The 27,072-nt window shown below is 39.5% G+C and overlaps 2 protein-coding genes and 1 long non-coding RNA gene across 8 annotated transcripts in view; 2 read left to right on the top strand and 1 right to left on the bottom strand.

The window, feature by feature from the left end:
* Positions 1 to 880: 880 nt before the first annotated feature.
* On the bottom strand, positions 881 to 8,098 carry LOC121515977. The gene is made up of 3 exons (XR_005992433.1): positions 7,758 to 8,098; positions 7,190 to 7,373; positions 881 to 946 (listed from the first exon to the last, which is right to left on the bottom strand). It is a non-coding gene; the product is annotated as an uncharacterized LOC121515977 (long non-coding RNA).
* Positions 7,362 to 18,563, top strand: hdx (highly divergent homeobox). 4 transcript variants are annotated; one of them, XM_041796980.1, is made up of 11 exons: positions 7,362 to 7,499; positions 10,435 to 10,596; positions 10,774 to 10,920; positions 11,098 to 12,288; positions 12,365 to 12,421; positions 14,256 to 14,417; positions 15,185 to 15,380; positions 15,468 to 15,547; positions 17,639 to 17,734; positions 17,836 to 17,958; positions 18,046 to 18,563. In XM_041796980.1, exons 2-11 carry the CDS (start codon positions 10,561 to 10,563, stop codon positions 18,310 to 18,312), a joined length of 2,355 nt encoding a protein of 784 aa, XP_041652914.1. In that variant the 5' UTR covers positions 7,362 to 7,499; positions 10,435 to 10,560; the 3' UTR covers positions 18,313 to 18,563. The 4 variants fall into 4 exon arrangements, with proteins under 4 accessions (XP_041652914.1, XP_041652915.1, XP_041652912.1 ...); XM_041796981.1 differs by having other exon boundaries at positions 7,363 to 7,499; positions 14,271 to 14,417; positions 17,636 to 17,734; XM_041796978.1 differs by having other exon boundaries at positions 7,363 to 7,499; positions 17,636 to 17,734.
* Positions 18,564 to 19,322: 759 nt separating this feature from the next.
* The window catches only part of rps6kal (ribosomal protein S6 kinase a, like), a 31,680-nt gene continuing 23,930 nt past the window's right edge, over positions 19,323 to 27,072 (top strand). The window contains exons 1-7 of one of the 3 annotated variants that reach the window (XM_041796974.1): positions 19,323 to 19,653; positions 22,399 to 22,458; positions 22,557 to 22,673; positions 22,751 to 22,832; positions 22,955 to 23,035; positions 24,892 to 24,971; positions 25,644 to 25,750. In XM_041796974.1, coding sequence (XP_041652908.1) covers positions 19,648 to 19,653; positions 22,399 to 22,458; positions 22,557 to 22,673; positions 22,751 to 22,832; positions 22,955 to 23,035; positions 24,892 to 24,971; positions 25,644 to 25,750 — 533 coding nt within the window. In that variant the 5' untranslated portion in view covers positions 19,323 to 19,647. Of the gene's footprint in view, positions 19,675 to 21,730; positions 21,789 to 22,398; positions 22,459 to 22,556; positions 22,674 to 22,750; positions 22,833 to 22,954; positions 23,036 to 24,891; positions 24,972 to 25,643; positions 25,751 to 27,072 lie in introns of those variants that run through there. The other 2 variants (XM_041796973.1, XM_041796975.1) reach the window with 2 other exon arrangements.

The raw sequence follows: 27,072 nt of genomic DNA, 5'->3' as shown, positions 1-27,072 counted from the left end.
TGCAAGAGAACTGTGGCTTGGGAGAAGATTCACTGTCCAGCAAAGACAATGACCCGAAGCATACAGTGAAAGCTGCACAGAAATGGTTTAAAGACAACAAGGTGAATGTTCTGGAGTGGACGAGTCAAAGCCCAAGCCTTAATCCCATAGAGAATTTCTGGCTGGACTTGAAAAGGGCTGTTCACACTCAATCCACCTGCAACCTGACAGAGCTTGAGCAGTTTTGCAAAGAAGAATGGAGTAAAATTGCAGTGTCAGATGTGCAGCCTGATTGAGACCTATCCACACAGACTTAGAGCTGTGACTGCAGCCAGAGGTGCATCTACTAAATACTGACTTGAAGGGGGTGAATATAAATGGAGCCACTTATTTTAAATTACATATTTTTGTTGACTTGTCATTACCTTGTAGGACTGTTTTCACTTTGACATCTAAGATGCTTTATTTTTTGTCCAAAAACCCTGATTATATGGACTATTGTTGATTTACAAAATCACAGCACTATACTTGATACTTTTTGAAAGGCTAGGTGGAGAAACAGATAGAAAAACATAGAATAACTTTTTAAAAATGGTTTTGACATCTGTACAGTTACAACATTCATCATCATGTACCTCAATCATTATCTGCTCTATCTATCCAAGAGTAATACCTCATCTCTAAAGAGGTGCATGCTCAGTGGTGGCTCCTGGTCTGTTCTTCTAGTACACAGCACTAAACCCTGCAAGAGAAGGAATTTATGTGAACTATAAAAAATCAGCATATATGCAAACAAACATACACACAGTAGGAACAGAAAACACAACACAATTATTGAAGGTGAACTGACTTTATTTCTTATACACAAAACAGAATAAGCAAGTTTGTTTTGCTTACTCAAGTGCATTAAAACCATGTGAACCTCTACAAAAACAAGGATCCAGTGCATTCGGTGGTGTAGTGGTGCCTGCAAAAGATTGGTATAATCTACATTTATTCTCCATATTTTTTAAATAGCACATTCACCAATGGATAAGCACCGTCTGATTTAAAACAGACTCTAAAAAAACTACACATCCTTGTTGATATACGTTTTTGTGATGCCAAAAAAATGAGGCCAAGATAAATCCTCTCACAACTTTTCCACCGTTAATGTAACCTATAACATAACTGCATCATGATTTTTGCGCTGGTTTTGTTCAGCAGGAACTTGGGTTTTAGTTAAGGTTGAAGAAATTCAGTTCCAAATACCCATCAATCTTGGCACAAAACCTCAGGCATCTTCCAGGAAGCTGAAGATGAAGAGGAATTTCACCTTTCTACATGGACAATGACCCAAAGCATATATCTAAAGCTACAAAAGATTGGCTTTGCAGAAGAAGATGGACATTTTGGAATGAACCAGCCAGAGCCCAGACCTGAATCCTGCTGAAAATCTGTGAGGTGATCTGAACAGGACTGTGTTGCAGTCGGGTAGATTTGGAGCATTTTTGTATGGAAGAGTGGAAACATTTTAACAAGCTAAGATAGATTACACTCATAGACTCCTACAAACAATGAATGAATGCTTAAATCAAGTATTAGTCTAGGGGTGTGCATAAGCATGCAATCAGTTTTTTTTTATTATTTGTTTTTTAAATAATTCCTCCTAAGGGATTTTGGTTGTTCTTCAACTTGATTGTATATGTTAAAGGTCACATTAAACATGGAAAAAAATTCAGAGATTATTTATATTGGCCTTACCACACAAAAATACGGCATTTGACAGTGTGTACAGGTACATCTAAAAAAAATTTGAATATTATGAAAAAGTTCAATATAATTTGTCACTCATTTCAGAAAGTGAAGCCCATATATTAAATAGACTCATTACATACAGAGTTAAATATTTCAAGCCTTTATTTCTTGAAATTTTGATGATGATGGCTTACAGATAATGAAAACACAAAATTCAGTGTCTCAGAAAATTAGAATACTGTGAAAAAGTTAAATATTGGAAAGTCATGGTGTCCCACCCTTATCAGCTAATTAATTCAAAGCACCCGCAAAGCTTTCCTGAGTCTTTAAATGGTCCCTCAGTCTCAGTCAATAGGCTACACAATCATGAGGACTGCAGACTTGACAGATGTCCAGAAGACAGTCCTTGACACCCTCAACAAGGAGGGTAAGCCACTAAAGGTCATTGCTAAAGAAGCTGGTTGTGCACAGAGTGCTGTATCCAAGCATATTCAGAGAAAGTTGAGTGGAAGGAAAAAGTGTGGTAGGAAAAGGCGCACCAGCATAAGGGATAACCGCGGCCTTGAGAGGATTGTCAAGCAAAATCCATTCAAGAATTTGGGGGAGCTTCACAAGGAGTGGGCTGAGGCTGGAGTCAGCGCATCAAGAGCCACTACGCACAGACAAATCCTAGACATGGGCTACAAATATGGCATTTCTCGTGTCAAGCCACTCCTGAACCAGAGACAACGTCAGAAGCTTCTTACCTGGGCTGTGGAGAAAAAGAACTGGACTGTTGCTCAGTGGTCCAGAGTCCTCTTTTCAGATGAAAGTAAGTTTTGCATGCCATTTGGAAATCAAGGTCCCAGAGTCTGGAGGAAGAGTGGAGAGGCACAGAATCCACATTGCTTGAAGTCCAGTGTGAAGTTTCCATAGAAAGTGATGATTTGGGCTGCCATGGCATCTGCTGGTGTTGGTCCACTGTGTTTTCAGAGGTCCACAGTCAACACAGCCATCTACCAGGAAATTTTAGAGCACTTTATGCTTCCTTCTGCTGACAAGCTTTACAGAGATACTGATTTCATTTTCCAGCAGGACTTGACACCTGCCCACACTGCCAAAGGTACCAAAAGCTGGTTCAGTGACCATGGTGTTACTGTGCTTGATTGGCCAGCAAACTGGCCTGACCTGAACCCCATAGAGAATCTATGGGGTGTTGTCAAGAGGAAGATGAGAGACACCAGACCCAACAATGCAGATGACCTGAAGGCAGCTATCAAAGCAACTTGGGCTTCTATTACACCTGAGCAGTGCCACAAGCCTATCGCCTCCATGCCACGCCGCATTGATGCAGTAATTCATGCAAAAGGAGGCCCAACCAAGAATGGAGTGCATAGAAATGAACATACTTTTCTGTTTAAAATACCCTTTTTTATTGATCTATGTAATATTTTAATTTCCTGAGACACTGAATTTTGGGTTTTCATTATCTGTGAGCCATAATCATCAACATTTCAAGAAATAAATTCTTGAAATGTTTCACTTTATGTGCAATGAGTCTATATAATATATGGGTTTAACTTCCTGAAATGAGTGACAAAAAAAATTTAACTTTTTCATGATATTCTAATTTTTTGAGACGTACCTGTAAATTCAAATACAGCAACTGTAAGAACAACTCACATATTAAGTTCATTTTTAAAGTGCACCCACTTAGTCACTTAACATCTGCTGCTTCAGGTAGGGAAGGATCTTCATAAAACTAAGAGCCAAAGAGGCTTAAAGTTTACCATCACCGCTGGCTCAAAGACTGTAGGCTGAGACAACTATGTGATGATTTATTATAACTTACTAAATTAACATTCCTGTGCAGAATTGGGGATAACATTTTAATATTCTACAGAGACTGAATGCCCACTCATACCCTGCACTACACCACACTGCAGTGTACCAATAACAATTCCAGAAGTCTTAAAATGAAAATTTATAGCTGTTAGTGGTTGTATTTATATTACTGGTGAGGAGGTGTTTATGGAGCAGTGTGTGTTTCACCCTGGTAAAAGGAGAGAACATTCACTGCCCCATTTCACTAATGGTATGCATTTCTGTTGCCAAATTCTTCAAATGTGCTTTTATGCATTGTCTTTCTGTCTGCATCCATAAAACACGAAAATATTTCATTCACCCTGTAGGAAAATGAAAGGACAACTGTTTGAGTAAATAAATAAATAGGATGACCACAACATAAATGTGAAACATTGAATAGCAGGATACATGAGTGTGGAAACCTATCATAGTACAATTTCATGTTTGCAAAGCTGCAGCAAAATTTTTAACCAATATTAGACCGGGATTAGGTACTGTAAACAGTAGTCCAGCTGTGGCACCGATCATCTCAATAATATGAGAGGCCTCCATGAAAAAAGATCACCAAATTTTACATCGTATTCTAAGCATAAAATCAGTATTAGCACATACAGGTGCATCTAAAAAAAATAGAATAAAATATATAAGTTCATTTTTCCGTGATTTGCTTCAAAAAGATAAACTTTTATTAATTCTAGATTCTTCTCATTCAAAGTGAAATATTCCAAATTGTTATTTGTTTACTCTTGATGATTACAGCTTATAGCTCACAAAAGTCTAAAATCCACTATCTCAAAATATTAGAATATTGTGGAAAAGTCCAATCTGCAAAGGTTTCCTGAGCCTTCATTCCCTCACTCTGGATCAGTACACACAACTGCAATCATGGGGAAGACTGCTAACCTGACTGTTGTCCAGAGGACAATCACTGACACCCTCCACAAGGAAGGTAAGCCACAAAAGGTCACGGCTGACAGGGCAGGCTGTTTTCAGAGGCTGCATCGAAGCTTATTCATAGAAAGTTGACTGGAAAGGAAAAGTGTGGTAAGACAGCCACAGGGATGAGCTCAGCCTTCAGCAGATTGTCTAACAAAGCAGATTCAAGAACTTAGGGGAACTTCACATGGAGTGGACTGAGGCTGGATCAAGAGGCACCACTCAGACGGGTTGAGGAAACAGGCTACAAGTGATGTGTTCCTAGTAACAAGCCACTCCTGAAACACAGATGTTTTCAGATGAAACAGAAGTTTGAATTTCATTTGGAAATTAAGTTTCCAGAGTGTGGAGAAAGATCAGAGAAGCACAGATTCCAAGGTGCTTGAAGTCGAGTGTTTTCAGTTTCCACTGTCAGTGATGGCTTGGGGTGCCATGTCGTCTGCTGCTGTTGGTCCACTGTGCTTCATCAAGTCCAGAGTCAACACTGTCAGCTGTCTACCAGGAGATTTTAGAGACCTTCCTGCTTCCATCTGCTGAGAAGCTTTATGGAGATACTGATTTCCTTCTCCAGCAGGACTTGGCAGCTGCTCACAGTAAAGCAAAATCTACCAGAAACTAGTTTGCTGACCTAAACCCCATAGAGGATCTCTGGGGAAATGTCAAGAGGAAGATGAGGCACCAGACTCAATAATACAGACAAGCTGAAGGTTGCTATCAGATCAACCTGGGCTTCATAACAACCCAGCAGTGCCATGGACTGATTGGCTCCATGCAACATTGCATTGAAGTACTAATTTGTGCAAAAGGAGCTCCAAGCAACTACTAAGTGCATAAATGAGCACAATTTTCCAGAGGGTCAACATTTCTGCACTATGCACCTGTTTTGGACTGATCTTTTTTGATATTCTAATATTTTGGGAAAATGGATTTTGATTTTTGTGAGCTGTAAGCTAGAGCTAGGCAATTAATTGAAGAATAATCCAAACTGACATTTAAAGCCTCTAACCGATGAAGACCTGCCATGTCAATTATTTCAATTTTTTCCCCTTTTCTTGGAAAACTTTGACTTTTTACGAAAACATTTTCATTTCAGCTGATGTGTGTTTTGATTTCAAATGTTTCAATAGATAAACATAAATTTTTAATCTGTGCATTTTCCTTTCAGTTGTTTGTTTTAAAATTATAAATAATATTTACAGAACAAACAGAGTCAGAGGTTCGGGGTGGAAAAATCGTTCATTAATCATAATCGAGGTAAAAAGTTCAATTAATCATTATTTTGATTTTCGCCATAATCGCCCAGCCCTACTGTAAGCTTTAATCATCAACATTTTAACAAAAAAAGTATTGAAATATTTTACTTTGTGTGAGATGAATCTAGAATATATGTCATTATATTCTATTTCTAAGATGCAAGTGTACTGTAAAGATTTAAAAAAGTGAATTATCAACAGATATGACAATGTCAGTCAATATTTACAGCAAAAATATCTGCCACACTTATTCACAGAATGTGCAAATGTATTATAATGCTTCCTCTTAGACGCTGACCAACAACAGACTAACCTCAGCTGAAGGTTTTGTCTTTTTCAAACCCTTTATAGACTGACAGGACAGAAATACAGGGTTCCTACTCGCTCTTAAACATCAAGTTAAAGACTTTAAAAGACCTTAACTGAGATCAAATAATAACACTTTTGTACAGGAGGCTGTCAAAAATTAGAAGCACACGAGATTTCTTGGTACGACGGACCAGGAATTTTCTGATTTAATGAACTGTTTCGAAATATTAAATGATATAGGGCAAAATAATTTTGGGGGGTCCTAAATGCCCAAGTTTGATGATTTCTGGCTCATTTAATGCCTCTATTCTATCACCGTACAGTACATTGTTATTTATCATCACACATTTTGCAGGGGCTAAGCTGAATCTAACCTGTTGAACTACTAAATAGCAGAATAATACTTTTTTGTCAGGGAGGACCTGTTAAAATAAGGGTGAGTTGCAAAAAAAGTAATGGGCAACCTGGTAGCCCAGATGTCAGAGAACTGGACAAGTGTTTTACAACAGTACAGAGTTTATTTATTCACAGTCTGACAAAATCAGAGAGGGTTCTGGCATCCTCCTCTGTGAAATTAAGAATATCCAACACTGAATTCCCTGAATAATGGAGAATTTTTATGCTACAACTTGTGGAGTGAGGTGATTAAAATCAAAACAAAGTTTGCATAAGGACATGTCAGCTAAAATTTAAGACCTCTCACTGGTAAATATCAGACTTTTTAAGGCTTTTAATTGCCTTAAATTTCAAATCTGCAATTTAAGACTATCTAAGACTTTTCAAGGATCTGCAGGAATCCTAATATAACAGGCTTTTTGGAAATCTCAGCATTTTGGGCAGCCACATATCTCTCCCACATAAAACTTTAAATACAAGTCCCACAATATTTTGCTTATTTTTTAATTTGACTTTATCTTCACCTTTCAAATCATACACTTTTAACACAATTTCAACTGTAATAACTGCAAAAAGTAGAAAAGTCATCACATTTGGTGGAAAATATATCATTAGTAGCCTTTTATTGAATGCAGATGTGAAATAGTGAATTTAAACCTTTCCTTTTCTGTGGGCTACAAACTGCACATTCAAGCACAGTTTATGTGTCAAGTGAAATAACCTTGAAAGCTTACTTTGACAGATTCAGATGCTGAGGACACAGAACATCTGCCATCCAAAGTTTGCCTGCTTCCATGTCTGTGACCTCCTCCTCCAGCAGCCACAGAACAAAGTCAATGGTGGGCGGGACCATGGTGCTCAGTTTTCAGCCCTTTCCAAATGTCACAGCGCTGATCTCGAGCTCTCATTGGTTCCTGTCTGCAAACACGTCACAATCATGATTAGAATTGATGATCGGACGTTCTGATTTCATTGTCTAGCAACGGGGACTGGTGAAGAAATCTGCTGAATTTGAACGTTCGCCTGATTTTGACATCAACACTGGTGAGTAGAAAAGTGATTTCACTTTTTGTCTCAGGGAATCCCGAACCGTTTTCCTTCATATCCGCTGGAGGGCATGGTCAGCGAGAATGGCCATGCCAGGGTCGGGAAATCACAGATTTGAAGGAAAAGTTTAGCTGCAGCTATCCATTGGGGAAAGCTATGCTAACGCTAGCAGACTGGCTAGCTCTGCTATGGCCGCTCGGGCCTGTAAGCTAACATGAGCTGTGTGCATGGCCATTGTGATGATGTGGTGCTTACCCGGTTTGTTTACCGTCTGGCTCGCAGTCGTAAAGTCATTGCATGTGCTTCCTGTGTGAGAAATGTGTTTCTAAATCCCCAGGCTGTTGCCTTGGTGGCGTGTTAATCTGGCGTGCCAACAATTTGTTCGCTAATTCTCTCCGTAATGTTTTCATATTGACTGTAGCCATGCGCAGTCTGCTTGAGTCAGCCTTCCAAAATAAACCTGCTGGATGCTTATTGGTCGCACTACATTCCCGTATGTGACATTTTTTGCGAGATTGTCAAAACCTCATACAGTTAGATTCAAAACATGCTCACTGGAGAGTCTTTAGTTTCTACTTGTCCCACCGTAACTTTTTTAACCTGACTGGCTGCTCCTCTCTTCCTTTCCCTCAGTCTACAATGAAAATACACGTCTGCTGGGAAGCTTTGACACGCATTATTGATTCCTATTTTAAAAAACAGGCATACACATTTATTGCTATTCCAGTTTGTATTGCACTTTGAGAAATAAAGGCTAACTTGGTCCATTGAAGCAACTTATTTTGAAGGAGTATGCATGAGAATGGTGTAATTATATGCCTTGCATGGATTCAAATATGTAAATTTGGGGCAGGATTTTCATTTTTTTTACCACAAAACAGTACAGTAAAAGACTGTTTTTACCACAAGCAGTGGTGGACTTAGCAATTTTGGGGCCCAATGGGACACAAGCATGGGGCCCCTCCTTTTTTTGTGTTCTCCCCTTTTTAGGTTTTTATTCATCAAGGAAATAGCTTCTCTAATAAGCATTCAAACATCAGTTATGAAAGGATGTCTGGGACTGTATTCACTGTAGAAACTGTAAAAAAAAAAAGAATTTCCTGCATTTCGTTTTGCATTTAGCCTAAGTCTAATTTTTTTCATTTTTAAATCAATTTTGCTGTCTTCTAATGCTTTTAAAGGAACTCTGCATGATAAGACAAATTCACCATGGATAATCTCTTATATGTATTTTGAACAAAAAACTCACCAGATACCTACATTTTGGGAAAGTTTAGATAAAATTTTGAATTAACTCACCAGGATGGAGCCGTGTTTTAGTCTGCACTGCACAAGTACAGACAGTCAACTATTTCCTTAATCTGAAATTGTTAACCTGAAAGGCATTACAAGGAGAAAAATTATGGGTCTGCCCAAACCCTGAAATTTATTGGTATTGAAAGAGTGATACCAGAACCTAGAGGTGGCAATTTGATTAACCAGATCTTAAGAAGGGAGGCTTTTTGGATCTATGAACTGAATACCCTTGAACCATATGGCCTCAATGAAGCACAAGATTTGAGCTGTTTTTTTATGAAATGTAGATAATTATTAATTGTCTTTTATTCCCTACAGGTGATACAGACCCATAGGGAGAGGTGAAACAAGTCCCTAACCTTCAGTAATTTCCCCACCATAATCAGTGAGAGGCATTGTAATTTTAATTGTTTATTAATAAACTTCTTTCAGCAAGCCAGGTCTAGGAGGTTATTGATCCTGAGAGTTAATATGAACTAATATAAATATTTGTAACTAGGATCAATTAGGTCTTGCATTTCTTGTTAGGGATTTTCATCTTTGATATTTTTACAGCACATGCTCTGTTTGTTTCTTTTTTCTTGTAACTCTGTTGTATTGTATATTCCATGTTTGTTGTTATGCTGAGTGATTTGGTTGATTATTGGTCACGTGACCATGTGTATTAAGCACACCTGTGTAAGCCCATTTGATTATGCTGGGCGAACCTGAAGAAGCTACAGGCTACTGGCGTTGTTCGCTCATAATAAAGTTTAAATACGTTTTTTCTTTATTCGTCATCATGCCTCACTCTTTTAAGTCTGTTTTAAGGACTGAAAATTGTTAGTTTATTCATCCTCAGACTTTAAACTGTATGTTTTAGGCACTGAAGTTTTTGGCCTGAACTACATTTAAATACTGGTATTGATATTTGCTCAAATTATTTTGTAGATAAAGGATTTTGGAAAAAAATCCAAAAATCATGCATCCCTATTTACAATAAAACGTGTATATATCAACAGCGATATAGTCTATAATGGGTTTGGAAATACTGACATATTGCATATGAGAAAAAATCCAATACAATGCATCCCTACTTTTTGGGTAATCAAAATGCACTCATGGCCTCTTAATAGCATTTAAAATACACATCTTAATCACTGAAATTAGTTTTAGATGTGTACCTCATATTTCATTCACACCAATAATGACTGTATCTTGAGGCCCTCTAAGGCAGCGGTTTTCAACCTTTTTATGCCCAAGAAACACCTAAGACCAAGCCAAAATCTCAAGGGAAGCCTTACAAAATAGCCTCCTTAAAATGTGACAGTTGTTTTATAGTTGTAGTGACTATGTATGGTCGTACAACTTGCCAAGGCACACCAGCGTACCATGCCACACCATTTGAGAAACACTGCTCTAGGGCATGAGGTCTCCGGCAGTTCGCTGTCTTTCCCTAATGGTGAAAGGGACTGTACTGATGATGTTCCTGTGTTATTAAATGGGTTGTCGTGGAGGATTATTGTGTTTTGACTTAACATGTGGCGTAAATCCAGTAGCAACAATGTAATATGATGCATTATAGTCCTGTCATTTCATTGCAAAACTGTGTACAAATAAAGTTTTTATGATTTGGTTTGCTTTGTTTCTTCCTCAGCCAAGTAACCCGATGGTGTGTGAGGCACAACATGAAAGGATGAGTTCAGCCAAAGGTGTGCTAATCTAGACACATGGAGGTTTTGCTGTGATCTGCATAGCAACCCCCTTCCCCTCCTGTAGCAGAATGGATGCATGGCCACAAAGGCGGGGCCTACAGACTGTAAGTTTATCAAGAACTGTATTTTAAGAGATGAAACCATAACATGATTAAAAGTTATATAAAACTGATGTAAAAACGGAACTACAAAACTGGCCTCATTCACTTTTGTAGAAAACAGAAAGTTGCACAAAGGCTCTGAAATTTACAAATAATTCTAACATTGCTGTCTTCTCTTAGATGAACCTGCGGTCCGTGTTTACAACTGAACAGCAAAGGATCCTGGAACGTTACTATGACAATGGGATGACCAATCAGAGCAAGGCTTGCTTCCAGCTAATACTGCAGTGTGCCCAGGAGGCCAAACTGGACTTCAGTGTGGTTCGGGTAAGAAGCAGATAAGGGACTCTTATTGATACCTCATGTCTAATCTCTTCCCTGTGTTTTCTTCATACTTTAAGAAATTGCAACTTATTATCCTCACTTTGCTCAAACGTCCCTGTGGTGTTTTGAAAAATATTCTTGTAAGCAATGCCACTGATCTGATTGTCCTTCTCTGTGCAGACATGGGTGGGCAACAAAAGACGAAAGCTTGCCTCCAAGGTCGAACAGAACGGGGGCATGTCTCATTCCTTATCCAGTCATGGACTCGCTGGGAGTCTACTCTCCAATCACACAATAGCCAGTGGTGCTCTGTCCAATCATAGCCTGGCTGCCAGGGCTCTGCTTCCAGCTGAAATGGTCGTAGCGAGGAGCACCATCCAGAATCGTATGCACCTTCTCCCTCCATCCTCATCCTTCCCTTCTTTCTCTTCATCATCTTCCTCTCCTTCCTCCTCTTCTTCCCTCGGCAGTGGGAGCAACAACAACAACAACAATAATGATGTCATACTGACGGGGATCTACTCTCTCAATTCCATTCCCCGATCTAGACCAAGACCAACAGCCCCCCCATCACATTCAGACTCTGAGCTTTCTGCACATACGTCGTCTTCTTTGGTTAATCAGGCCCCGCAGAGCAGGAGTAGCTCCACTTCTACAACTCAGACCTCCAAGTTAGTCTCACTGTCTCAGAACCTCACCTCCCTCACATCTGCCTCAGGGCCTTTAGTCTACACTGCAGTCAGGAAGGGGTCTTTATCCCTTGGGGAGGCAGGAGTCGTTGCAGGAGCTGGGGTTGTACCTCACAGCTGGACAAGGCAGTATGGTACAGCACCAACTCGCCCTTGGTCTTCTTCCTCACAGTCCCAGTCTCAGCTTCAACCCAGACCTCACTCCAACCCACAACCTCAAACACCTGCCCCTCAGAAACCCAGAGTTTCCCTCCCGGTACCGAACTCTAGCTCCACCCCTGACCCCTCACCCCGCATCCAGCAGGTCTTCACCTTGTCAGAAAGAGGGGAGGTGGACTTACGTAAGCAAAGTCAGACATCTACACAGAAAGGCCAAGAGTGTCAGAGGCCAATGCCCATTCGTCTTGACCACAGTCATAACTTCTCTATCGCCATGGAAACTGGAGATGAAGAAGATGAGTGGCAGAGAGAAGAGGAGTTGGCAAATATGGCCGCTCGGACACACATTCACAGGGAGCAGACATCAGCCAGTCCAACCAGGGCAGAGGTGTCAGTGGGAAGAGGAGGACATACACCCCCGGTGGTCGGTCCCAGACCCGCACAGCTTCAAAGCAACACAACTCTTCAGGGCAGCTACTCCCTCACAGCACAGACCTCACTTTCAGGGGAACCCAGCTCACAGGTAGGAGAGGTTCTAGTTCTGCTTATCTTCATGGTGAATTTAAGGGTTACCTGACTCTGGTTGTCTTTGTTTGCAGTCTTCAGTTGGTGTGTCCGCTGCCCCCTGGGTTATCAGCAACTCCAGAAAGAGAACAGTTAGTACTTCTTGTTACTTAATGCTCCAAACTTAAATAACTAATGCATGATTTTTTTAAAGAACAGGTCAGGCTTAAGTGTTTTATTAAAAGGAATCTGATAAGTTCATCATGTTGGATAGATAACTGTATCTTTTATATGTATATTGAACAAAAAAACTCACCAGATAGCTCTATTTTGAGTAAATTTGAGCTTATAAACTCATCAGGAGGCTGCCATGTTTTGGCCACACAGATAATGTGATGTCATCTGACTACAGAGCCCCTCAGTGGTTTTATCGCAGCTTTCATACCAGGCATGAGTGTGCTGGCCACATCTCCGTGCTGTCGAAGACCTGTGATTCTTCACAAGTTTTACCGAAATAAACCTCTCAACAAGTGACCTGATTCTGTGTATAGTAAAACTGTGCAGGGAGCTTTTCAAAATAAAAAAACTCTGTACAAATGAAGGGAGTTTCTCCAAAGAAATGCTAAAGCGGGCTTTTACTTGAACCAGAAGTGTACTTGTTCTGCATTTATCTTTCTTGTGACTTATTATACTGGCCTGTAAACAGAAAGCTGCACTAAAAGTAAAAGTTAAGAGAACAACTTTATTAAACATCAGGACCTTTAAGAAAGAGACTATTCTGGCAATGTAGACATAAATATTTGCTACAACAAGTGTCTATTTTGGCTTCTAGCCACTTGCTGCCCTGGGAAAAAATAGAAGAGACCTCATTTCTCTAAAGTCTCTGTGCTTAACCCTTAGAATTCCGAGTGAAATGAGTCGAAACCTCGTACCCAGGAATGCCCAAATTAAATTAAATGCTGTGTTTGAACAATTTGGAGTACAAGCACAAACAAGATGTTTCTAGAAATGTAACATTATGAAGTTTTTTTTCCAAACTGTCAGATTCACTGTAGTTGCTACTGGTATTGAGTAAAACAACTTGTATCATGAAACAGAGGCCTGTTGATCAGTGATTTTCAAACTTTTTTCACCCAAGGCACAGCCGAGATCGAGCCAAAATCTCAAGGCAAGCCATTTCTACGTAAGGCAGTGGCTTTTTTTTACTCATACCACACCCCTTCACCAGATAAGCTGATCAAATCAAGCCCAAAGTTTCCGAGGAGCCTGTGTGTGAAACCACAGAGAACCAGCAGTGCAAGCACACCATTATCTATTTCCATGCAAAACAGCCTCTTTAGTTCTTATAGTATCTTCAGTCACAGTTATAGTAATGGTGCATTGCTATACAACTTCCCAACGCACACCTAGACTTGCCTTGCCAGACCATTTGAGAACCACTGCTGTAGATGACTGTAGCTGGAAGATATAAGCTGGGAAACTCAACTAGACCAAAGCATGAAGCCTAGCGAGTTATACAAACCGGTTCATGGATCTTTATGGACTTGTGTTTGTTTGTTGTCTGATAAATACATTAATTGTAGCTGCTGTGGTGGTTTTATCCTGAATGGTTATCATGTTCAGTATCCTGAGAATCTGAGCTTTCTGCTGGTGTATAACATGTTATATTAACAGTTTGCTAATAACTGAATAGTTGCAAAATAAATCTGCTGGCCCGTCGCTGGGCCTTTAAAATGTGTGCAGGGCAGTCTGCAAAGAAATAGTACAACCGAGGTTTACATCACACTCCAATAGCAAACCAAACCAGGCGGCCTCCTGGTGAGTTTATAAGTTTATAAATGGAGATATCTAGTGAGGGTTTTTTTGTTCAGTGTACATATAAGAGATACAATATTCCATCTAATAAGAATAATATGTCTGATTATGTAGGGTTCCTTTCAAGATACACTGCTGATGATCAACTCTGATTTTTTATCATTAAAACAGAGGTTTGTGTTTCAGCTGCAGGATCGGACCCAGTTCAGTGATGGGGACCTCATTCAACTGAAGCGCTACTGGGACCGAGGCATGACCAGCCTTGGCTCAGTCTGCAGGGAAAAGATCACTGCTGCAGCCAACCAGCTCAATGTAGACACTGAAATAGTCAAGGTAACCAACTTCACAGCGATTAAATTAAAAAAGCAGCAGTTGTTTTGCACAGAGAAAGCTGGAAAAAATGAACTTCCTTTTTATGCTTCTCTGCTGCGGTTTCATTTAAGTAGATATAGATAGTAGATATCATCTTCAGCCTCACAGTTTTGAAACTTTTCCCCAGCGTCTGGCCTCTTGTCTTTGACATTTAGTGAAAACAAGTCTATTTGACTCATTTGAACTTTAGAGTACGTAAAGAAAACAGGAAAGAGTACACATTGTAGGTCACAGAAGTTTTCTATCGTTCTTGCTCAAAGTTGTGTAAAAGTCAGGCAGTTATATATCAGGGCCGCAGTAGGAATGCTGACAGACTAAATATAGTCTCTCAGGCCTGACTCTCATATGACCCACTGCCGATCTCACTTACAAAAATAATGATTTCAAGGAAGATGAATCTTTGCTTACTCAAAGAAATAATATATTTAAATCACTTCAGCTATAAAACAGCACCTTATGTAGCTAGAGGTCATTTTGTTGCATGTACTGTTCTTGTTGGTAAGTGACTCTATATTCACAAAAATTTAATTTAGTTTAATTCTTGTTAGACTGTGTTTGGCCCCTTTGCTTGCATAAAAGCATGACTTTATTTTACTGCGTTCATTTCGCTCATATGCAACATAAACTTTCATCCCTTATATGGCCAATTAAAGAAATAGATAAATTTAAATTTGAAGCATTTTCCCTGGCAGGATTTTTTATCTATTTTGTTGTTTTGCATTTGGTAGACATGGATCAGTAACAGACGGAGGAAGTACCGTTTGATGGGTATTGAAATCCCACCACCCAAAGGTGGGCCTGCTGTATTCAACTCATCCCCAGGAAATGAATCTCCAGTAGCCCTCAGCCCTGACGAGGAGCAGCTTAGAACGCCTGAACTTGGAGAAGACTTGAATGATGGGGGATCTGTCTGTCTGTCTGAAGGTTAACTTGATGATACAGTGCAAACACCAATAACTGCATCTGGGTAAACTGAGTATGTCATCATTAATACCATGTTCTGGCTCCTAGATGGCACCATTGACTCACAACATCAAGACGGAGACGATGGAATAGATCTGTCCACTGCTGCTCCTCTCACCAACAATGTGGTAATTCATTAAATTCAGCCATGTTAGAAAAAGCCATCTTACTCAAATATTTTAAAATTGAATGCCCACTCACTTGTATTCAATCATTTAAGTTCATTGTAGTCTGTAGTGACACTACACAAGATGAACTTCATTTATCAGGTATGAATATTGATAATTTTCTCCTGACATTTTACTTTTTTAAGTTACATTTTTGAGATTTTTATGCCTTTATTTCAGAGAGGAGGACTGTAGGTAGAGTCAGAAACAGGAATGAGAGAGTGGGGAAAGGACATGCAGGAAAGAGGCCGCAACTCGGGTCTACCACATACATGGGGCCCAATCAAACCACTAGGCCACCTGCGCCCCATGACTTTTTTTGAAGTTGTACAATTCAGCTTCCCAGTAATGTGTTGTTAATAGTTACTTTTCACAGAAAACATTTTGACATTTCATAGCAGAGCAAGCAGAAGTATGAATAATACAATTAATGTTAACTTTGATTTATTTAGTTTTGTTGGTTTCATGGTCATGGTGTTAAATATGGTGGCACAATGCTGTGTCAATGTGCCACCGTGTTCTTAAAGTCACAAGTTTAATCCCTTCTTATTTAAGCCAAGCCTTTTGGGAAAAGATTGTTTCATGGATGGTAATTACTATTTAATATCAGTACTGACTTACTCTTTAGGACTACAACGATAGTTTTTTTATGTCAGTTCATAACCCCTACATAAAAAGCAGACAAATACAAAACAGAAGAGACAGAAAACAAAATAACAAATGCATTCAGATCCCACTGTTGTCAAAATTCATAACACTGATGTAAAAAATTAAGTTAAGGACCATATGAGATTGCCATAAATTCCAAAAGTTTGAGGTTCTGCTTTTATTCGTATAATAAATTTTGTCTAAGACAAGGTAGCTTGAAAGTTCATTCCACCAGTGTGGTATTGCTGGGTTACCTTCCAGTTTAAAGCTATGCATTTCCTTGCTGCTCGTAAGGCAAGATCTATGTACCTGCATTCATACTTATTCCACTTGTCTGACATATTTGTTCCCAGGAGACATAATCATGAGGAGAATGGAAATAGAAACATGTAAACACTAAGATGTCAACTCAGTAACAGAGGTTCAAAATGCTAAGAGGAGGTCACATTACCAGAACATTTGAAAACATATTATATCGGCAACAGAGATTTTTGTTAAGTTTCTCTGGAGTCTAATAAACCCTGTGTATTACCTTGAATATACAGTAAATAGTTTATAACTTAAATTATAAGAGCACAAATGAACATTCCCATATATAAAAGACCAATGTTATGGATGGATGGGTTTCAATATGAAGGTCTTGTTCCCACTTCTGCCTAAATTATCTGTATTTACCAATGAAATTTCAATAAAAACATGCTCAGCAAATGACAGAAAGGTCCTGTTTTCAAAGAAATGAGAAATTTCTCTCATACTTTTGTCATACCAAAGTTTAAATAAGTCATCTGCACAACAAATAATACCTGGATTTTTCTACCGTGAGGAGAAAGGGGAAACAGTGTTCTCATAGCCTAATAATTTATGCAATTTTCCAAATACAAAGGCTATTTAGTATAACTGTATTCATAGTGGCTTTAGACACTTCTTTAAAATTAATGTATGGTAGATGTTCCTGATTGGAGGACAGATATCCATGCATATGAGGAATATTTAAACATCATTTAATCTGTATAAGCTGAGGTGACAAAAAAGGTTGGGAAGTTTCAAACCATCAGACTTGTATGGCAAATACAAAACCATCATCTGAACTCATGTAGATTTGTTTTTCCAAAGAAAAAACAGTTATATCACATTAAATACTATTTTTAATTTGGGACTGGGAGGTGGTTTAAATTGTATTTTTTGAATGACTATAAGAAGTACTGCTTTTGTGCTTATGTTAATTTTTATTTCTACTGCAATACAAAGTGTACAGTGTTTAAAGTCATTCATAAAAATAAAACAAAGGGTAATAAATCCTCAAGCATAATGTGAGTAACATAATACCAACAAATGTGATCATTCTTTATCCATACTGTCTTAACATGCTATAAGAATTGAATAAAATGTGTTTGTCAACAGAAGATTGAAGTAATTGATGAGGATGAAGAGGATGACGATCATGATGGTGAATTAGTGGCTTCTGACCTTGAGCAAATGCAGAACCTCCTGGAATTTAAGGTAATAGCAAACATTCACCTACAACTGACTGACCAAGCAGGCAGCACAATTAAAGCATGTCAATGTATTAAATGTTCTTCCTCTTTGAATAACTGTTTCAGCAAGAAGAGGTCCAGTTCTTAGAGAATGAGCTAGAGAACCAAAAACAGAGATACCTGGAGCTTGCAAACTTCACAAAGAGCCTGCTCAGCGCTGTGAGAAATAATGACCTGGAGAGACAGAAGGTAATGTTGTGATTTTGTTTACATCCACTTGAACATTAGCTATAAGTGAATGGATGTGTCTGACTGTGCTGTTGTATATTTGTATAGGAACTCATGGCAAGTCTACCTCAGCCTTCAGACCAGGACTGGGACATGACTATGGAGGAGGGAATCCAGTCTGTTTCTGTATCAGCAGACGCTTCACCAGACCACAACGGCTCCCTGTCAGCTGGTGCAAACAACACGGAACCTACACTAGCCCCATCTTACGAAAAAGTCCCTCTAGTCGCTACAAGTGAAGACCAGGCATCTACAGAAGATACTGAGCCCTCTGCATCAGAGGAGCAGCTACAGGAAGTGCTTTCAGAAAAGTGACTATCGCCCATATATCAGCTCACATGGACTCATGCAGATATTTCCACACTCCACACAGAAGCTGGTTTCACAAAAGACTGTTTAGTCTTGCATCATTTACACAAACACTCTGTTACACACATGCTCTGCGCCCAGTGCCTGTGGATTGATGCTTCAGTATGACTGTTGGGCTAACAAATGCCTTTTTTACTGCATATCATTCGCCTTGTTCTGGACAAGTCCAGAGAGAACAATAAATGACCTCTAACTTACCTGTGTGGTAGTGTGTTTTAGTAGGAAAGATGCATTTCTCATTTGCTGCTGATTGAGAGACAATTATGTCAGCTTCAACAGAGGTAAAGAAACTGATTATATTTTAAAACCTGAACAGTAAGAAGAATGGGAATTTGCTTGTAGTTTCTAGAATAAATTTGCAAGGAAATTTGTTAATTTCTCAAACAACTAGACTCCAATTGAACTGTGCAGATCCTATTTACTTCAATTAAGATTGTTGCACAATATCTGAACTTAAGTGTGTCCAGTGAGGAATAACGCACAGCAGATGAATTAGAAATATGTCTCTATAATTTGTGTCAATTTATTTGACAAATGCAAACACATCTAGTGTAGATCTATTACCCCACTGCACAAAGACTGTGTCTATGTGGGAGATAGAGCTGTAGAGAAAGTGGATGAGCTCTAAGCCTCTTATTTCCACTTGAACAAGGGATGGACAGGCTTATGAAACAGCGGCTTTAAAACATTCAACTTACAACCTTAAGATCAAAGGCTTAGATTTAGCCCATCACAACAGGAGGCTGTTTTGTTCCCTAAATTGTCTGTCTCTATTTTGTCCTGCGTCAAGCAATAAATCAAACTCCACGTCTGCTACAAATGCTATGACCGTTTCTGTCGCAAGCAAACGGTCTATCACGCGGATGCATGTCCGTCACACGCACCGTGTCAGTCAGCATCAAGTCCCCCACGCCACCACGTCCTCTCCCCCTCTTCTGTATCTTGCTTTGGTTTGGACGGGGGAAATCCTTAACTGAATTGCGTCATAAATACGTCAATAAACTCTCATTCACTGACGGTCAGGTACCACGATAGCCGCCATATTCGCATCCATGGCAGGGTAGCGGTGCTATCGGCGAGCGTATGGTCGAGTCATCAACATCGGCTATTCCCCGCACCGACCCCCCGATCCCATCCTGGTAGCGGTCGGCACCCACGCAGCTTGTATCTGATCATCTAAGCAGAAGAGCCGGACTTCCACAGACGGGAAGACATGCAACGTGGAGCGGGGGTTTAGGTTGACTACGATGCCGTAGACTTAGACAGGAATCCTGGCACAAGATGGAGGTAAACAGCGTTAGTAGTGAGGTGAGTTCATGAATGTATGTTTTGCGTAATTATTTGCGTGACTTGTTTTGGTTTGAGCTGTTCCGTTAAGTTGAGGTCGGCTAGAGCTTATTTTGGCGTCACGACCTGCAGCGCACCGTGATGCATGCTAACCCGTTAGCCAATGCTAACAGCTGGTTAGATGTTTATTTTTGTTGTACTGTCTGAGTGGTATCGCTTAGCCTCTCGTCCAACCCTTTGCCACTACTTGTTTAATACATCGAGACCTGAGTAACAATACAAAATATTTAGACCTCCGTTCATCTGTTGTTGTTATTTACACTTCTCTGGTGGAGTTTCCATCAAAGCTAACTTAGCGTATGTAGCATTAGCAAGAAGCTAACCTGCTAGCTGACAGCTTGCAGGCTTGTAACTTGGACACAAGTTTTTATTCAACCCCGACTGTTGAGTAATTAGACGTAAAGTCTTTACCTGCATCGTAAGGACGTTACATTTCTGTAATAATAGACTAAATTTATAGTTACACACCAACTGGGTTAAACTTCGCCAGACCTCACATCTGAGAGATGGCTTGTCACTCGGACAAGTGAATTACTGATGCTGTGAAGAGCTTTATCTTTGGTGTTGTGAGCTAAATGGCCACTCGTGATTTGTTTAAAACAAACAACAAGACGGCTTATGTTTCATTAACTGTAGCCGAGCAAAGTAAAGTTGTGTAAACTTATCATTACAGGTTCATAATGAAATGTAAACCCATGTGTCAATAACAAGCCAGCTTAAATGTAAACTTTCAGTGAAACTTGCAATACAAGGGATGCACGACATTGGATCTGTGCCGATATCCGATATGCCGATATTAACTAAATAATTTTAGGCGATATTGATACCGGTATTTAAATCTAGTTCAGACCTACAACCTCAGACCTTAAAACACCAATTTTGAAGGGTGATGATGAACAAATTAACACTTTAAGAACACTTTAAAGTGCGAGGAATGATGATGAATAATAAAAAATACTTCAGCTGATGTAGATCATTTTCTGTAGCCAAGAATTTACAGCTGATATAGTCTGATTTTTATAGGTAGAATATAGGTTGTAAATATTGACTGAGATTTTCATATTCACTGATAATATTGTGAATCCCTTATCAATACTGTTTAAAGATTTCATTGAGCGCTTTCTTGTAATAACATTGGATTGGCTTTCACATTGGCCTCATGGGCAGATATTTTTGTTGATGTGTAGCAAACTCAAACTGACATCTTAAACCTTTCCATCTCTGGGATTATTTGTAGTTTTTCACACCTACCGTGCAAAGTGTGTGACTGTTTAAAGCCGATAGAAAGCTAAAGCAACACTTACTCTTGACCAAGTCCATGCTTGGTAAACTCTCCTGTAGTGATTTAAGGGGTCACTGATTTATCGTAAGATATCTGATTGCAAAGCGGGTGCACTCTTATTCCTTTTACATATATGCATTTGAATCCATTGTATAATTTTGCTCATTGTCTTGACAGAAGTAAACACTTAAAGAGAATAAGCAGGTATGCTAGCCGATAACCCTGACTGACTCTAAAGACGATTTTAAATCAGGGAGTTGTATGCCAGTATCAGAGATAGTGAAGTGATATTATGCATGACTGTCAAATGGCTGAAAAAGGCTCGCCTGGTTGTGCTGCAAGTGTAGGCTGCACTCTGTTACAAACCGTGATGAGCCACAGCAAAGGTGGGAGTGAAAATGTATGTGTGAATTATGACACAAGCACTGCCCTGGCTTTGGCTATCCTAGAAGTTGTGCTTCAGAGATGCAGCAGGGCCTACATTTTTTTTTTTTTTTTTCCCCTTGGTCTTGCTTTGAAGTGTGAATCCAGACATTTGAAATGTTTATGTTGTTAATGCTCTTTTACAGTGCAGAAATATCAGGATAGTGTTTGTTGGCCTCCTTTCTGAGGATGTATGTGAGTGTATGTTGGTGGCTCCACCCACTGAGTGGGTTTGCGTAGCGCTATGACTCATCCCCCCTCTTCAGAGGCTTGATGGAATTCAACACACAATCACACTGGACCGAATACATCATGCAGACAGATCTTCAGCACAGAACTCAGATATGTAGACCTGGATAATGTTATTGCGGTCAGTTTTGTTTATTTTTTCTGTGATTTTTTTTTTTTTTTACCTGCAAATATTGAAAAAAACTGCTTTCTATCTGCTGACATTGTATAGATTTTCAAACCAACAAAAGTGAGGCATACAGCTTGCTCTTTAATGCATCTCTACTCAAAACAAAGTGTTATTTTTAAATCATCTTCATACTATCATCACACTGAGGTCTTTAAAGGACTAGACTGTAGAGTGTCCTTAAGAGGCCAACTGCTGACTACAGCTCCAGCAAATATCAGCCCCTCAGAGCCAGTCAGACATGTTGTTTTTGCTCTGGCCAGGGATTAAGCTAGAATGCTAATAATGAGGGGCTTTATAGGGACAGGATCAGAGTTGGACAGCTGGACAGGCTTAGAGTATGGACTCCATACTGTTTGACAACAGAGAGCTATAGTTGGGAAAGTGAAAGTGCACTGTTATTCCATGTGACTCACTGATTTCATCTGTTAATCTTCCATCATACATGTGGGCGTGCTGCAGCTGCAGTCACACTCTTGCTCAGCTGAAAACAGAGCTGAACAAGCTCTGTGAAAGTGTTTGCTGTTTGAGACTCTTCTGATGATATTTGTTGCTTTTGCTGCAGGTCAATGGGCATCAGATCATGGATGAGCCTATGGAGGAGGGAGAGTCTTTCTCACACTGTGTAAGTAAGGGTGGGCTTTTTTCTTAAAGCACGTGTTTGTGTGGAGGAACATATCTGCAGTGATGTGCCGCTGTCTCATATTGATACCGTTTGTGTAGGATGAAGGGACGTATAAGGAGATTCCTATCACCCATCATGTAAAAGAAGGCTGTGAGAAAGCAGATCCATCTCAGTTTGAACTTCTGAAAGTCCTCGGCCAGGGCTCATTTGGCAAGGTGAGGAAGCGTGGCAGTCCTGTCAAATTTTCCATCAGCACCATTTGTATCTTTCTAAATTTCCTCTGCTCTCTCAGGTATTTCTTGTCAGGAAGATTGTTGGTCCAGATGCTGGGCAGTTATATGCAATGAAAGTTCTAAAAAAGGCATCGTTGAAAGGTAACACAACTTAAATCACAGTTCGAATAGACACCAAAGTCACCAGGCACCTTTTCCAGCATGTTCTGTCCTCAGTGTTAAATTTCTTCCTCTTACTGTTCCTTCCTGTTTTGTCTCTTCAGTCAGGGACAGAGTTCGCACTAAGATGGAAAGAGACATTTTAGTGGAAGTCAATCATCCCTTCATAGTGAAGTTGCACTACGGTAAGAGGCATATTAAGATAAAGTCAAATATTAATAAGTAAAGATAATAGCGACCATTCATATTACTGCCAAGTTTATATAGCTACCAGAAACAACATTATTTAATTTCTAATGTTAAGCTAGGTTAGCTAGACTATCAGCTTGCTAACATAAACAAAAGCGTGACCGACACAACGGTAGATCACAGACATTATGTCTAAGAAAAACCAAGTCATATTCCCTGCACCTTATTAGTGAAAATACAAGTATTAACATTGCCGTCTATTGGCCAACTTCTGGACGATTCCCGATTTTTTTATTTTTTTTAATAGCCTAAAATCAGCCGATTAAATTGGCAGCCCATCAGTCAGTTGGGCCCTAATAAGTAGCAATGTTTACAAGTGAAAACCTGCATAACCTAAAATATTTAAATTTTATGTTTTATCTGAAAATAATTATCTTAAATACACAGTATGTCAATTCCACTGCTGGGGATCTCAATCCAATGAAAAAAGATGAGTAGAGATGCAGTGTTTAACTCCACCATCTCTACTGCTTACATTTTGGTTTGAATTGAGGACTTGAAAGGAAAAAAGTTTTGGAGCCACTGCCCTACAAGGTTAATTTACCTAACAAGTCGGAAACAGGAGAGAGAGTGGGGAGAGACATGTGGTAAAGGGCCACAGCCAGATTCGAAGCCGGTCTGCCCACGTACATGGGTAGCGCCTTAGACCGCTAGGCTATCTGTGCACCCCAATTTTTCTACTATCTTAAGATAAGGGTAATTGACTTCCTGTCTGGATGTAGAGCAGACCTTTTTTTTGATAGATTGAAGATTATGACATGACATTAAACACATAAAAAATTACGATCCAGATGGCTTTGATATCAGCGCACAAAAAATAGAACAAGCAGAAACCAGCAGAGAGGAAACATAGTCTGTCACAGGTAAGCAGCACGAAACATGAATGAGATTCAGCAACAAAATGTCAGCTCCCAATAGCAGTTCTGTCTTCCTCATCTAGCAATCTCTGATGTAACATCCAACATTTCAACGGTAATTAAGATTAAGCAGGTCCATGGTGGCTGCTGTGATAAGAAACAGACTGTTGAATGCTATAAAAATTAAGAGTTTGTTTAGTTTCTTAAACGGTTGGAAATATTGAGGTAATGTTGGTACTCAACTTTTCAATTGGTGTACACTAGGGATGTAACGGTATCAAAATATTACAGTGTGTTAATACCTTGGTTGCAAGTCCACGGTACAGAAAACTTTGGCTCCAGTGTGTTTACTAACCCCCTAAAACCTTTGTTGTCCACCACTGAAAACAGTTGCAAGTCTCCAGCGATATTTTTTTGTGATCTGTTGAGCCCTTGCGCGGTTGTGGGGCAGTGGCATTTTGAACGCTTCCTTACGAGTCTTTTGGCTCAGCCGCATTCTGCTCCTTGCATCTTTGCAAATCTTTTTGGGGTGAGGATTTGCCAAGTGGCTCCTTATGTTACTCGTATTCCCCATCAAGTGTCACCACATGCTGGCAGAGTCTGCAAAAATGTTTGTGTTTGTCCAGCCTCCACATACTCTAAAACTTTGTCGCTTGGTTCTCCCTCGCCACATGTAGCATTTACTCAAGCCAGCGAGTGAAGCGCAAAGATGGTGGGCATGCAAGGGTCAGTGGGAAATGTAGTTCCCACTTCTCTTCACTCTGCTCCACTATAACAGCTGCACTTTTGCCTTAAAGACCCTTATTTGAAATTGTCACATGTCCACGACCGTATTGAGATGCTTACTGATACAGTTACATCTCTATTGTGCACATTTCAATGAGAAATTATACGTAATGTACCTTTTTAGTAACATTCTTTCTGTTGTGTGTCAGCCTTTCAGACAGAAGGGAAACTGTATTTAATACTGGACTTTCTCAGGGGAGGGGATGTATTCACTCGCTTATCCAAAGAGGTAAGCTGACATCCTTTTTGCTTTGCATCTCATTGACTTTCAACTGTTTTGCACATTTTTCTGTCTGAACAGAGAATTACTGGACGTCCTTTTCGTTTGCAAATGTGATTACATTGTTACAAGTGTGTTGAGTATGTTTGGAAAATCCTAATTGCATTTGACGTGACTTTCATTAAAAAATTGAAGGAATTTCAAGATGACAGCTGGAAAAAGAACAGGTGCAAATGTAGCATACGAAAGTGTATTTTGTCTTTTTAAGGGTCTAAGTAATCATTAGTCTCCTTTCTGCTGGGTTTCTATTTGAATCATGATTTGAATTCCTCCTGCTTTTCTTGGAATCTTTCTTCCCTTTTATATCACCAATCCCCTGTCAGTTAGAGGCTCTGATCAGCTCTATCCAAATGCTTTCAGGGAATTCAACAATGTTTGATTGTTCTCCGCATAGACCTTTTGTTGAAAGCGTGTCTTAGAACCAAAGTGATAGCTGCTGGCAATGTCAAATCAACGGCTTGCAAAATCATGTTACTTATTTGAAATGTTGATATTGTGTCAGTAATAATACTCTGTTTTCTCTTTTGTGGTTAGGCTTAATGTTAAAGTTTTTTCTTCCTTTGTTGCTGAATGTCTCTCCTTTTCTGAGTTCAGAGAGTAAATTTGTCCAGTTCTTATCAGGTTATGTTTACAGAGGAAGATGTGAAATTCTACCTTGCAGAGCTGGCCCTGGCCCTCGACCATCTGCACAACCTGGGCATAGTTTACAGAGATCTCAAGCCAGAGAAGTATGAATCTTACACTTAACTTACCTTTGAATCTTTACACTTAGAGCCGCACAGAGAGAGCATTACTATGTCAGGAATTAACTGGAATGATGTGTAGAATTTTGAATATTTCATTTACCATTCACACACTTTTAACCATAAGATATTCATTCCCCACTTGCTCTTTTCACTAATATTTTATTTTTATTGAACACAGTGAAGTATAGAACTGTTTTTGTCAAAAGCCCCAAAGCGTTCAGCAGTATTGGCTTAAAATAATCTGTTATTAAGATGACAGTACACTAAGTGAAGAACAAAGACAGAAAAATCTTTGGAGGGATTTAAAGCAAAAATGGTTGGAGTTGGTTTGGTGTGCTTTGGCAGAAGGTCACTAAGTGCAGCGGCACTGTCATAGAATGCACATAGTGCTGTTATGCCTCAGACAACATGCTTTTGTTGACAAACAGAGGATGTTGAAGCCAGCAAGGATGTTGTTAAGGCCAAAGAACCATGTTGACTGGTAAACTGTTGCATGAGGCATATGTGTTAGGGATGCTCGACGGTATTGGCAGACAAGGCTTGACATCGGCACCCGCCAAATGCAGGTGGTTTTCTGACGTGACAGGTAGGGCAGTGACTCCCACTAGCGTGGTTGAATCTATGGGTGAGACATCCTGTGTGTTTACTCTAACTGTGCTTGGCTGTTAGTGCCGAAGATTGCAAACGCTTGTTGCAATGAGCTCGTTTTGCACAAAGGGGATAATTTTCCCCCAGATTAATGTTAATGGTAGACTTTTTTAATTTAAGACCACAAACTTTGTTAGTCAATTGGTTTTTTCTCCAGGGTGGATGAGAATAAATACTTTAAAGTTGGGAGTACAGTGTTTATTTACATTTCAAAGGATTGCAGATTTAGTTTAAGTAAATTTTAGCTTGTCATAGTCAGCCTCAATCATATCAAAACATTATTTTTGCCAAGAAGATTGTGGCTTGTGAAAATTCATAGCGGCCCGTAACTTTGGAAAACTACTCGCGGCAACTTGTGATATTGAATTTCCCTTCGGGGATAAATAAAGTTCTTGAATTGTATTGTATTGTATTGTGTTGTGAGCAAAAAGGTTAATGTCAAGCCCTTTCGACAGATATAAGCCTAAAAAGTGAATTAATTATATGATATGAACACAGATATGAACATTTTTGCTGATATTTACAACTGATATTTTGGCCGTAAATACTTGCCTCCTGATTAAATAAATTAGGGGAATGTTAGGCTGGACCAACAGACCTATGTCAGCTGATGTCTTTTTCTTTATTCATCATCATTCCTTACACTTTAAAGTGTT

This window comes from Cheilinus undulatus, linkage group 10 (genome assembly GCF_018320785.1).
Source record: "Cheilinus undulatus linkage group 10, ASM1832078v1, whole genome shotgun sequence".
Taxonomy (NCBI): domain Eukaryota; kingdom Metazoa; phylum Chordata; class Actinopteri; order Labriformes; family Labridae; genus Cheilinus; species Cheilinus undulatus.
Note: the sequence above shows the minus strand (reverse complement) of the source record. Positions and strands in the feature narration are given on the sequence as shown.

What these genes read in the sequence shown, in the direction of transcription:
- hdx (XM_041796978.1), top strand. Translation starts at nt 10,561, where the DNA reads ATGGATGCATGGCCACAAAGGCGGGGCCTACAGACT. An exon ending in TAGACACTGAAATAGTCAAG is followed by an intron (nt 14,418 to 15,184) that starts GTAACCAACTTC and finishes TGCATTTGGTAG; the next exon opens with ACATGGATCAGTAACAGACG. An exon ending in CTCCTCTCACCAACAATGTG is followed by an intron (nt 15,548 to 17,635) that starts GTAATTCATTAA and finishes GTTTGTCAACAG; the next exon opens with AAGATTGAAGTAATTGATGA.